Below are 13,738 nucleotides of genomic sequence, written 5' to 3'. Positions count from 1 at the left end.
TTCTCCCTAGTCCTAGTTTGACAGTCTGCCTACTAGGGTTAGGGGATGGCACATTTGCAAATCAGGGAAACTGTGCATGCACCAAACCACACACAACCCCTAACCTATTTTCTATTTTATAATAGAACAGAGGAGCCTGCTCCTTTAGGGCAAATGGGACATTACCCCACCAACAGTCTGCCCACTGCCAACCTCCTTACTTACGACAGTCCAGCGGGTGGCCCTGGCTGTGAGCTTCCTCTTCCTCCTCCTCAGTCTCATTGTTGCCTTTGTAGAACACAGCAGAAAGGGGGACAAAACTAGAATTAGGTGACTCTGCCTGTCATTGGCTCTGGCTCCACCAAATGCTGGCTTTCCTGCTGTCCATCCCATCTGGCTTCCTCTAATTTGAGCCCATTTTTCTGTGTCCTGCACTCTGGGATGACACCATAATGAAATAAAAAGGTCATGTGCCATCTACATACTGACGTTCTTGGAATAGTTGACAGTGAGGCAGTCAGTTGACTAATCTACTGACAACATTTCATTGGTCAGTTGACTAATCTACTGACAACATTTCATTGGTCAGTTGACTAATCTACTGACAACATTTCATTGGTCAGTTGACTAGAGTGCCAGCTCTTGATAGGACTGGCTTATGCAGTTTGTCCTAAATATCCACTCATATCTGATTTCTTGGTGTTCAGATCAGTTTATCTCTGTGTTTATAAAAGTGTTACTTTTCCTTTCCTATTTAATTATACCTTTCCTTCTTTTGTACTCTCCCATTTTGTTTGGTGCTGTAAGTATGGAGAGGTAGGTACAACACCACTATCTCTTGCAGTATAACTTTTTATAGGTTTAGTATAGTGTGTCAGCCTTTCAAAGAATCAGAAGTACCTAACTTTTCAGTGTGTACCAATGTACAGGCAAATTGTTGGCAATTGCTGCATTTTTTTCTCCTACAGCTCAAGCCCAGCTTTCCCCACCTATATCTTGCATCAATTGTCAAGTGAACTGAATGCAGTAGTCCTGTTTGTCCTCTCGTGCTTCAGGCAGGCTGTTTAACCATTTTAATTTTTAAAGTGTACATTTGTCTGTTTTTTAAACTGTCTATCCATACTCTTAAAAAGAGCTGAATCGGTTTTTTAAAAATTGAAAAACTTTCAGGGAGGAGAAGAAAGGTGAACTAGTGATACCACCAGTTTCCAGCTAATCATCACTGTGCACAGCCAGCTCCTGCTGTAAACATATAGAAATGGTTTCCTCTGGGCTTGATCTGGGAGAAAGGCTGCACATCTAAAACAAAACACTGTGAGTGCACCTCTACAGCAGGCTCTGTACTCATCCTCCCTTCGCTAACGTGTCTTATGAAATTCAGGTCCTTGGTTAGGCAAAATACACTTAGTTTCCATTCTCATTGCCATAGTTTTACTGTAGTTGCATTGCTTTACTTATGTTGCTTTATCAGTAGCACTCTTGGTCTATATCTGCTACAACTCATGCTATAATGTATTACTTCATTCTTGATACTTTTCCATATTTTTATCCTGAGAGAAATTATGCTTATTTTGAAGTTTTCAGAAAGCCATATGAGAACCAGAGACTGAGAAAACCATGCAAAAACAGTCCTTTGATGGTTTTTGGCTTACTGCCCAGGTTGCCTCTCAGTTTTTTTCTGTTGAATACTTGTCAAGAAAACTGAGGAGGGAAATCAAATAAGAAGGATCCCCCCTCAGTTTTAGGTCTCTTTTACACAATGCTTATTAATATTTTTTATCACCTTGATATAGAAAAATAGTAAGTACACCAAATTTGTAACAACACACACATGCATAAAGAACTTTAAGTAAGTTGTGTGAGCATAGAACCTGAGCCAAGAGTACTATATTTTTCTCCATGTACTAGAAATTGGGGATAGCCCTGCTGTGGAGTAAGGAAAGGAGTTATTGGTGGGCACCTTGCTTTTTAACAAGGAGATTTATTTTTATTATTATTATTAAATTATCAGCAGCAGCACATGCTGCTGCATTTATTGCCTGCCCTTCACCCAGAGGTCCCAGGGCAGGTTACAACAACCTTAAAGTACAGTATCAGAAACAATCAGAATCACAAAAAAGGGTAGGTCCTAAAAATATATGCGTCAGGGGTCAAAGGTCAGCACTTGCCCAAAGCTATACGGAGAGGTTGCCAGATGCATGTCGCTGGGAAGGGGATTCCACAACTTAGGGGTTGTCGCAGAAAATGCACTACCCCAGCTTCTGAGGGTGGCAGAACTACAAAAAGGGTCTCCTCTGGTGATCCCAACACCCAGGAGGGTTTGTAGGGAAGCAGACGGTCTTTCCAATATTTGGCATCTAAGTCGTTTAGGGCTTTAAACAGCATGAGCACCTTGAACTGGGCCTGGAAACAAACTGGCAACCAATACCGCTATTTTAAAACAAGGGTTATATGAGATCTAAAAGGAACCCCAGCCAGTAATCTGACTGCTGCATTTTGGACCAGGACAGCTCGGAAATGTTGTCTTCAAGGGCAGCCCTACATAGAGCACATTTCATTAATTCAGTCTGGAAGTTAACCAGAACATGGAGTACCGTGACCAAGTCTCTGTTATTTTACATTAAGCAAAAATGCTCAGAAAAGTTGATAAAATGGCACGTGGCAGGAAGGGTCAGAGACATCTGTAGCAATGCTATAGGCACCGTACAGTAGGTGCCCATGAAGCTTGGAAGATCACATTCTACATGTTATTCTATCATGAACTTGGAGTCTAGCAGTAACCAAGACACAGAGTGTGAGTCTGCAGTGTTCAGATGTTCAGGATAATGCCATGGTTTTCAAGTCCACACATATTCTCTTGTGTCTTGTTCCTTGTTTGTGAGACTTTAATTTAAAAAGAAAACTTTCAGCTATGTGAAAGACAGCAAAAGTAAATTAAATATATGCAGTAGATGACTGAACTTAACAAAATTTGCTATGCCAACATATAAGTGATCCAGAAGAAGCATACCAATAGCTTTGCCTGTGCAACATCACAAAGCATAATGTTGCACCTAGGAATGTAAGAAGTAACTATTTTTTGTTCAAGCCCATGTTTGTCACATGCAGTGCTATTTCTGTTCTGCTGAGTTTTCGCTTCTAGCAAAAACTGTGTTATTTGTCTTACTGTCTATTGTGGCAGAATTGTACATAATTACCTAATTATTACATTATTCCACACCATTCATTTCAGTGCAAAGGCAGATCTTTTCAGTGCACAGGAAACAATGCAAATAGGCAAAGGGTCATCAATTACATATTTGCAGACTGAGAACTACAACAGCAAATACCGATTGTATTCATTGGATAGATTCTGTTCCACGTCTGGAATGGAATAAGCAAATATTGGCAATTCCCATTAGAATTCTCTGACATCTCTAGTTACACTCACATTGTAGTAGCATATTGTTTTGCTACTACAGGCAAATCCCTTACTGCAAATGGTTACGATCAAGGTGCCAGAAGCGTGCAGAATATTTGCATCTATAGAAGGATGTTAAAATCCAAATTTTTAAGAGTAAACCACTTTAAGAAATTTACATTTGAAATATAAAATATATACAACAGATTAATTTGTTTCAAATTAATGATCCAATGATATCTACAAATATATTTTGTTTTAATGTATTTTAAAGTCTGTTTTTATGAAGTTTTAAAGTGTTTTAGTGCTTTTGTTTGCCGCCCTGAGCTCCTGCTGGGAGGAAGGGCAGGATATAAATCAAATTATAAATAAATAAATATAATCAAGGGCAGAAAAAATCACAATGTGAACCAAAATTAAACAATAAGATTAAAACAACATAAAAATACAGTAATATCTAAAGGAATTCAATGTTGAAGATATCAGTGGTGCTGCCCTAGGGGCTGGGACATACCCTACATTTATTCTGTTTTATGCCTACTGAACTCTCATAGCTTTCCCCAAATCTGGGAATTATAGTTTCCAGTACAATTTCTACATTGCCCCTTGTCCTATAGAACCTCTGGAGAGAGGGAGTGACTGTAGTATACATACCTCTAAATACATTTTGAAGAAAGTGACTTTGATTTCAGTGGAACATACTGAATATAAATGAGGTTTTTTATTGTAGTCAAATATCTGTTTTATACTATGATCTTAAACATGGCAGGTATTATCATGCTTTGTAATGTTACAATGGCAGAGAGTCACCATTCATTCATTCATTCATTGGCGATCACTCATGGCTGAGTAAGACTGTCCAAGATAAGGTCTTTAACGGTGGGTCCATAGGTGACTGTGGAGGCCAATTCTGGATCCACACAGCCTCCCACAGTGAGGACATAGGTTTCCAGATGGAAGATGGTCATGATGAGGATTTGCTTGACGTGCCTTCCACTTAGCTCGTTTGTCCCTTTCGCCCTGTACTCGTGCTTCTTCAAAGTCCATAGCACCTTTGATAATGGCTATCCTAAGCATAGATTTTGCCTTGCTCCTCACTAAAGAAAAAGTGCATCAACCCAAGTTTATTTGAATAATGGGTTACAATGTGAGTAATTTGATTATTACTTGTTTCTAGGCTGTGGAGACTTTAAAGATGTTTGAAAAAAAGGATAGCAGAGTTAAAAGTGCAGCTGCAACAAATCTTTCATTTCTTTATTTCTTGGTGAGTGACTGCTTGGCAGTGTCTTTCAATTAATTTAATTAATCCAAACCTGAGGGCATGTGGTCTCCCTATATATTTTTTGTCTTAAATTTAATTAAATAGTAGTTGTGAAGAGAAATAATTGTTGAACATTTGAATTAGTATCTTAAAACTGTACACTCTAACGTCTAATTGTTTCTTAGGGTTGTATCCAACAAAGTTGTCTCATTGGCACAGGGACTTCTTCCTGTGCAACAGACTTTCTCTCTCTCCCCCCCCCCATACCTCCAAATCTGCTCTGGAGGGTTGGGGAGAAACCCAGAACAGATTGGGGGGGCGTGCCCTAATGGAACAACTTTGTTGGTTATTCTTTTAATAGTAAGGTCAACAGTGCAAATTTATAGCTCAGTTAGTGTGAATTACAACTCATCAAGAGGTTCTGTAGGGTCTGAATAGAGACAGTATTTCCTTTTCCATTGTAGGTGTTAACACAATCAACTTAGCAATGCTGAGTAAGTTATCAACAATGTGCTGTTGTACAGGGTTATTGTGTCTGTTTAGCATACAGTTAAGATCCAACTGAATTATCGCCATTTGTACGTTTTGCATCTCATTGCTGTTCAGTTCTCTTCTAACATTTCCCCTTCCACATCCTTGTGTGTATGTTTTCCTGCCTATTGAGATTTCACATTGTGCATTACACAATAGCTTTTAACATCTGAAATAATTTTTAAGATGCCACAGGACTCTGTAAAAACAAAAAAGAATAATGAATCCATTGGCATTTTTGAGATCAACTGGTTTGTTGTGGCAACTGGAATGACAGATGCTTTTGAAACCAACAGACCTTTTCATTAGATGCCAGAAGTAGATTGAAGATAGAAAAGACAGAGAAAAACAATCATTATCTATTTTTTTTAAAATAGCACTAGCACAGTTTTTCTCTTCCTTTATGTTTCAAAACTCTCAGGGCTTATCCACATGGGAGCATTTCTTTGTAGCAAATACACTGCTTTTACCATCGTAATAGATTTGCAAGGTCCACACTTTGTGCCCAATGGTAGCTTCAAATCCATTATTTTCCATTCATAAAAGCAGGCCTTCCTCTAGGAAGGATTAGTGTCGCTGTTTCCTTGTGGCCCTGCCCTCTAATTTTACATTTTTACTCCCTCCGGTTGCTCAGTTACTGGGCATGTGCAGATATATTTGACTTCCACAGTATTTCCACTCCCTCCTGCCCCCACCACTTCCTGAAGTTTGGCGGTTGAAAAAAAGTGGGGTCATCTGCTCCCCCTTTCTCTGCTGCCCCTTGCTTTTTCTGAGTTAATTTTTTCCCTGCTGGAAAAACAAAATATCGATATTTTAAAGAAAATATTGATATCAATATCTTGAGAAAATAGCAATCTCAATATTTTCTCAAAATATGAATACCAATATTGATATTTTCTCAAAATATTGATATTTTGTTTAAAATACCGATATTGATATTTTGAGAAATATCAGTTTTTTGAGGCGACTTTAAAAAAATGCACTTAAGAGTTTTTAGAAAAAAATCAGAAACCAGGCATGGAGAGGTTACTTCAAAATTCTGTCAGCAAAGATAGAGAATATGAGAAAGAATGATAAAATCCAATGGCAATTCCCGTCGCTTGTTGCAAGGAGTGAAGGAAGCTTACTCGGGGAGAAAGGAGGAAAGAAGGGAGAGCTGCAGCAAATAGTGAAGGGGGGAGGACATGTTGCGAGTGTGTGTGCGTGGTTCAAATGAAGATTCTGATACAGGTTCAACCGCAAATGAGCCAGACCAGGCAACGTATTTTTTCAGAGTCTTTACTGACATTAAGATATTCATACACAAGTCTTTCACCATGCTAAACTCCCCACACCCACTAACTGAGTGCTCTGCTTTTTATCTAGATGGTTGCCCTTGTCAACCAGCTGTCAATCTTGGTAAACCTGGAACCGCTCCAGTAGTTTTTAACCCCTTTACTGCAGGTTTTTCTTTTTCTCTCCTGTCTCTCTTTCTGTGAGGAACACAGAAGATAGAGTGGTTCAACAGCCCCCACCTGTTTCTCACAGAAATTAGAAACCTCTTTACATCATTGTTTACATTTGCTTTTCGTACACAGAGTATTTTGACATACGTTACATTATTACTTAAGTTGCCGGTTTGATACAATGTTTTTGTTTTTCTTTCACTTACAAATCATTTGTTATCTTTATTTGACATCATTTCTTTCAGAATGAATTATGTTACATACACCAAGCATGTTCACCAGATTTAGATATTTTCATCCTCACAATATTTCCACAGTAAATTCAATGTTCCTGACTCTATAGGCCCTTCTTTCACCCATTCTGTTTGATTTGCCTGTTCTATTTCACTGTTAACATGTTGAATTATACCAACTGTGTATCTTTGAGGAGGTTGTCCTTTGTTAGCTCTTTCAGAGCGTCTTATACTGTCGCGCATGGTTTCTGTGTTAACATCTCTGTCTACACTTATTTCTGTACTTGTCCCTGTTGTTTCTGTGTCTTCAATGCTAAGTCTCTTAATGTTACGTTTTTCATAACCTTGTTCTTTTACAGCGTCTTTCAAAGGCATTTGCAATATCTCCCCTTCACTACGCCCTGGATGTCTTTGCTCCTCTTTTATCAATTGAGGTTTGTGTGCTTCACCTAGATCAATTGTTTGACTTTGTCTCCATGTTGGATCTGCAATTTTGATACTACGACTGAGTATTACTTGTTTCCACTCAGGATTCCAGATCCTATAATAGGCATTTTGAAAACCCAATACACGTCCTTCCTTGGCTGTTGGAGCTATTTTGCCACGTCTTTTAATCTTGGGAATATGAACCCAACATTTGGCTCCAAAGCGTTCAATGTGTTTTACTGTTGGCTTTCTCCCTGTTAGTTTTTCATAAGGAGACATTCCTATCATCCTATGCAGTAATCTATTCTGTATATACACTGCATAAAGAATACATTCACCCCAAAAGTATTGTTTAACTCTGCATCTGCAAGCATGGCTCTCATAGATTCTTGCAGAGACTTGTTTCTCCTCTCTGCCACTCCGTTAGCAGATGGAGTAAATGGGGCAGTAAAATTCTGGACTATTCTCTTCTTTTCAAGAAATTCATGCAGCGCATGACTAGTGAACTCTCCCCCCTGATCTGAGCGGATTTTCCGTATAGTGACTCCATGTTGAGTCTCTATTTTCTTTACAAATAAATGTAATTTGTCTTCTGCCTCGCTTTTCCTTTTTAGCAAGTATACGTGAGTAAACCTTGTAAAATCATCCACTATCACCATGAAAAATCTCGCTCCTCCCTTTGAACATTGCAGGGGTCCAGATAAGTCAATATGAATTAGCTGATATGGCTCAGTGGTTGTGCATTCAGCTCTCTTATTAACAGGTGCTACCGTTGTTTTCATCTTATAGCAAGCATCACAATCATATGCATACTCACAGCCTTTTAGTTTTAAGTCCTTGCTGTGTATTGGAGTGTTTTTAATCTTTTCAAAGTTGGCATGACCCAGTTTTCTATGCCATTCATGAATGCAATTTTCATGCACCTGTTTATTTAAGCTCAACCAAGCACATTGTGGTTCGTTGTGATTGTTTTGTATCACAAACATAGAATTCTGCAATCTCCCTGTCATACATATTTCATTGCCTCTTTTTATAATACATTTACCTCTTTCAAATACCACATTAAAACCAATTTCTGTTAATTTCCTAACTGAAAGCACGTTACATTGTAAATTAGGGACTAACAGAACATCAGTTAGAATAGTTTTAAGTTTACTTAGCCTCAAAGTTCCCCTAGCGATGATGTCCCGTTGCGATCCATCAGCTAAACAAATAAACTCTTTCACAGCCTTTGATGTGTGAAACAGGCTTGCTTCGGTAATTAGGCAATTTGACGCTCCACTGTCAATAAACCATTTACAGTCATTTGTTTCATTCTTCTCTTTCGTTATAAAGTTCACACTCGGGTTTTTCCATCCATTGTCTCTATTTTTCCATTTGTTTACACAGTTTCTCTGTATGTGTCCTTGAGATCCACAAAAATAGCATGTTTTAAGTCCATGTCTTTCTCTGGAGTTAAATTGTTTCATTGTGATGGCTTCTTTAGTCTCAGTCTTTTTGTATTCTTGTCTCCTGCTCCATTCCTGCTGCAGTTTCTGTTCGATGAAATCCAAATTTAAACTGCCATCTGGTAATCGTTCCATGGCTGTCACTAAATTATCCCATTTCTCACTGAGTGATAACACAATATACGATTTCTGCAGGTTACTGTGTTCCACATCCCGGTCCTGTAATTCAGCGAATAGACGTCGAAACTCAGCAAGATGCTCTGTCATGTTTCCATCGTCTGTGAAACGAAGTTTATACAACTGTCTGGCTAAACATAGCCTGCTCCCCGCTGTTTGCTGAATGTGAGCCGCTTTCAGAGTTTCCCACATTTGATGTGCAGTCGGCTCATCCCTCACGTGCAACAGCTGATTATCATACAGTCCCAATGTAATGAAGGCTTTCGCCTTTTCATCTCTTTTCGTCCAAGCCGCTGACGGAGCAGCCGGTGGGGCGGTTTCAACTACTTCATATAAATCTTCTCTGACTAGAACCGCTTTCATCCTCAATTTCCAACTGCTATAATTCACTTCAGTCAGTCTTTCCATCGGCATCCCGGCTGACAGGTTTATCGCCATTCTGTCTCTGCTTTTGTTTACCGCTGTGCCTTCCGATGTATCGACTCACCCTGCTTCTCAGCTCTGCTGTTTCGGGTTAGAACCGGCACCAGAACCTCAAAGTAAACTGGATCCTGGGCCCATAACCCCTGTTGCGAGTGTGTGTGCGTGTGCGTGGTTCAAATGAAGATTCTGATACAGGTTCAACCGCAAATGAGCCAGACCAGGCAACGTATTCTTTCAGAGTCTTTACTGACATTAAGATATTCATACACAAGTCTTTCACCATGCTAAACCCCCCACACCCACTAACTGAGTGCTCTGCTTTTTATCTAGATGGTTGCCCTTGTCAACCAGCTGTCAACCTTGGTAAACCTGGCAACCGCTCCAGTAGTTTTTAACCCCTTTACTGCAGGTTTTTCTTTTTCTCTCCTGTCTCTCTTTCTGTGAGGAACACAGAAGATAGAGTGGTTCAACAGGACAGAGCAGTCAGAAGTTGCTAGATAAACCACCAGAAACAAAATGGAATTCATGGGAGAGTTAGTGGGCAGAGAAGGGGGAAGAGGTGAAAGTGTTGATTCACCCACCCACTAAAAACCATAGAAGCAAACCGTCTTCAAAGACGTGTAGAGCAGAGTGCAGCTGTATTGTTCTAAACTTTTCGTATTATCAGTGGATTGGGTTAGTACAGATTTACAGGGGGGAAATTATATGATAGCTTCTGTTTACCAGTAACGTCATGTGAACCATGCGAATTACAAAGAGATGTAAGTAGCACCAAACACACACTAAATCACCGTGTAGATGAGCCCTCAGTGCTCATCACCAAATTCAAAAGTCCAAACAAAAGGCTACTGTTTAGGGTATGTAGCTGCAAATCCAGTACCCAAGATTGTATGAGCAATGCTCCTAAGCTACACACACCATCTGAGATGTGATCTGCCATCTGCATTATCATTTCTTAGGGTGGAGTATGGGAGAGGAAAAAAGCAGGTGCTGGCTCAAAAAAAAAGTCCTTCCCTTGCCCTCCACAATAAGTGTGATTAGCTTCAACAATTCCCTAATCACATCTTAGGCAGGCAGGGGATATGGAAATACTCTTTTCCCTATGTGTCAGTTAACACCCTATTGGAAGAGAAATATCAGTGCTTGTGTATTTAACATTGCCCTATCATTTTTCCTTATTTTTGTAAAGAACTTACAATGCCTATCAACTCAATAACTGGAGAGCAAGTGTGATTTTTTTCTCTAATATAACCTGACCTCTTTTCTTACTTTGTAAATTCCTATAGGCCACGTATTTAAGCAACATGTTGTATTTCAGTTGCTTATCATTGTTTATCTATTAAAAAAAGTAGGTGTGAGTTGGGGGAGTCTTGACGTATGGGGAGCCTGATTTGGATCAGGCATGAGGCATGGGGTAGGATTTGTTAAACCCTTTCTTCTTACACAATTTTTGTGACTAAAATCCCTTTCCCCAAAGCTGCTACAGAATAGGACATTTGGCATCCAGGTGTTAAGCTTGTTTCACTGGTTAATGTTTTTAAGTGGATTTCAATGCTTTTTAAAAATGAAATCTACACGTATATGGGCAGAGCAATCCAACTGCTGGTCAGCCGGCAGAGTGGGAGATGGTGGAGGATGAGCTGGCGGAAAGCTCCACGGGATCCTCCTCCCACTCGGGAGCTTCTGGCCTGGCTGAACACTGACTCCATCAGGACCTGCATGCATGAGCCAGCCGGAAACTGTTGGCTCCAGCCAATAGGCCTCCCGAGGAGAAAGAGCTCCTTTTAGTCCTGGATGGGAAATAAATTAAATTGTTTTACTCCTCCAGCCTTTTCGCTGGTGGAGCTTGAAGGGGGATCAGGACTCGGAGGAGGAATCCGAATGCGAGAAGGATCTTGTGCAAGTCCCCAACCCCCACAGCTTCTCCCCCGCCACACCTCCAGAGCTCCTCGTGTTCAGGCCTTCTGCCAGCTTCTGTTGGGCTGGCTGTCCCTGGAGGACCCTTGGCAGCTCTGGGAGGCTCCTAGCGGAGCCACGTACCTGCAGTGGTGGAGGGCTGCTTCCGGCAGAGGCTGACACAGCCAAAGCCTCCTGGTGCCACCAGAGATCCGTGGCATCCAACTCACCCCAGCCCGGCAGAAGGGTGACTTGGGTAGTGCCTGTAGCTAGTTTCAGAAGGGATTTCAGAAATGAATCTCTTCCATTTCTGAGAGGTTGATCACTGTACTGCCTATGCCAGCAAAATATATAGAATACAAAATGTGTTGTTTCATTGTAGCGAAATATAAGTTAAGCATTGGAATGACTTGGATTTTTAAAAACAAAATGTATAATAATAAAATAAAAACTGAAGACTGCTTCTTATAGGCTATACTATAAAGAGGTGGTTTGCAAAGCAAGAGATTGGTGTGTGTGTGTTATGTGCATTCAAGTCAATTATGACTTATGGCAACCCTATGAATCAGCTACCTCCAGTAGCATCTGTTGTAAACCACCATGTTCAGACCTTGTACGTTTAGGTCTGTGGCTTCCTTTATGGAATCAATCCATCTCTTGTTTGATCTTCTTTTTCTACTCCCTTTTGTTTTTCCCAGCATTGTCTTTTCTAGTGAATCATGTCTTCTCATTATGTGGCCAAAGTATGATAACCTCAGTTTCATCATTTTAGCTTCTAGTGATAGTTCTGGTTTAATTTGTTCTAACACCCAATTATTTGTCTTTTTTGCGGTCCATTGTATCTGCAAAACTCTCCTCCAACACCACATTTCAGTTGAGTTGATTTTTCTCTTACTCACTTTTTTCACTGTCCAGCTTTCACATCCGTACATAGACATTGGGAATACCATGGTCTCAATGATCCTGACTTTGGTGTTTGATGATACATCTTTGCATTTGAGGATCTTTTCTAGTTCTCTCATAGCTGCCCTCCCCAGTTATAGCCTTATGATTTCTTGACTATTGCAACTCTTAATATACTATTTGCTTTCTATGTTTAATCTAGGAAAATGAATTTACACAGGCAAGTAGCTATGCAGATTTAGCAGTAAATTCTGATAGATACAACCCATCTGCACTCACAAATAAAGGAAATACCATTTTTGTAAGTGGAGACTATGAGAAGGCAGCAGAGTTCTATAAGGAATCTCTAAGGAATGATTCTTCATGCACCGAAGCACTCTATAATATTGGTAAGTCAAATATGCTTGCATTATGACCTGTGATAAAGCTTGTGCTTGATATTCTGGCTGTTGTATTTGTCCTTTTAGAAGGATTGAGGGGTTACTTTTAAGCTTCATTATATACTGTATTATCTGAATAGCAATGTGGGCTGTAATTATAATTGTCTCTTTTCAGAGCCTCCTATTGACACCAGTGCTGAGACAGAGCTGCTCTCTGAGCAGGCTTCCTTATTTATTTCAGTGGAGTAGATGCATCCCTACACTTTTTATTTTTGTGCTTTATAGTTAATAAACTATAAATATATATATTAAACTTTGTGTGCTGGGTTGGGGAACCTTGTTGGCTCCATGGGGCAGATCCTTATCAGGATCGGCCGTGCATGCCAAATTTGACAGTTGTGTGGACCTGTCGACCTATCAGTCACATGACACCATTGTGACATCACGATTGACAAGTGGGTTGTCCCGCCCAGCTGTCAAAATCCTATGCACAGTTCGCAAGCACCAGCTGCCACTGAGGGAAGCCAGAAAGAAGCCTGCATTTTTAAATTGTCACCAAATCACTCCACTGGGTCACCCTGAAGATATTTCAAAGATGAAAGTTGTTTGTAGGGTAAGAGCAGCTCATTCTTGTGGGCATGAACTCAGAAAGCTGAAACAGTGGCTGGGTCACCATCATTCATATCCAGTTTTCAAAGTTCATCTTCATGTTTACCATATTTTCCACTTTGGAAATGATCCTTGTATATGCATGCAAGTGGGGAAAACACTCCCATGGTGGAAAACGAAAGCTCCAGAAATGCTCTTTTAGGAAACACATGCCCTCATCCAGTGCTTCTAGGCAGCGTCATGGAGTCATGGAGCTCTGCATTAGTCAGAACTATGTACAAATCATTCCTGCGTATGCAGAACTCTGTTTGTGTGTGTGTGTTAAATTGTACTCTACGTGGGACTTCCTTTGAAGATGGTTTGGAAACTGCAGCTTGTGCAAAATGCAGCGGCCAGATTGGTAACAGGGACCAGACTGTTCGAACATACAAAACCGATTCTGGCCCACTTGCATTGGCTGCCTGTATGTTTCTGAGCTCGATTCAAAGTGCTGGTTTTAACCTATAAAGCCTTACACGACTTGGGACCACAATATTTGATGGAACGCCTCTCCCGACACAAACCCACCTATCCACTACGCTCAACATCCAAGGCCCTGCCTATTCCGAGGGAAGCTGGGAGTCTGGC

The 13,738-nt window shown here is 40.3% G+C and overlaps 1 protein-coding gene across 6 annotated transcripts in view; it reads left to right on the top strand.

Moving 5' to 3' along the window:
• The window catches only part of IFT88 (intraflagellar transport 88), an 83,452-nt gene that overhangs the window by 27,632 nt on the left and 42,082 nt on the right, over window positions 1-13,738 (top strand). For all 6 annotated transcript variants that reach the window (XM_061628588.1, XM_061628586.1, XM_061628589.1 and 3 more), the window contains 2 exons: window positions 4,557-4,643; window positions 12,325-12,511. In XM_061628588.1, coding sequence (XP_061484572.1) covers window positions 4,557-4,643; window positions 12,325-12,511 — 274 coding nt within the window. The remainder of the gene's footprint in view (window positions 1-4,556; window positions 4,644-12,324; window positions 12,512-13,738) is intronic.

This window comes from Rhineura floridana, chromosome 5 (genome assembly GCF_030035675.1).
Source record: "Rhineura floridana isolate rRhiFlo1 chromosome 5, rRhiFlo1.hap2, whole genome shotgun sequence".
Taxonomy (NCBI): domain Eukaryota; kingdom Metazoa; phylum Chordata; class Lepidosauria; order Squamata; family Rhineuridae; genus Rhineura; species Rhineura floridana.
Note: the sequence above shows the minus strand (reverse complement) of the source record. Positions and strands in the feature narration are given on the sequence as shown.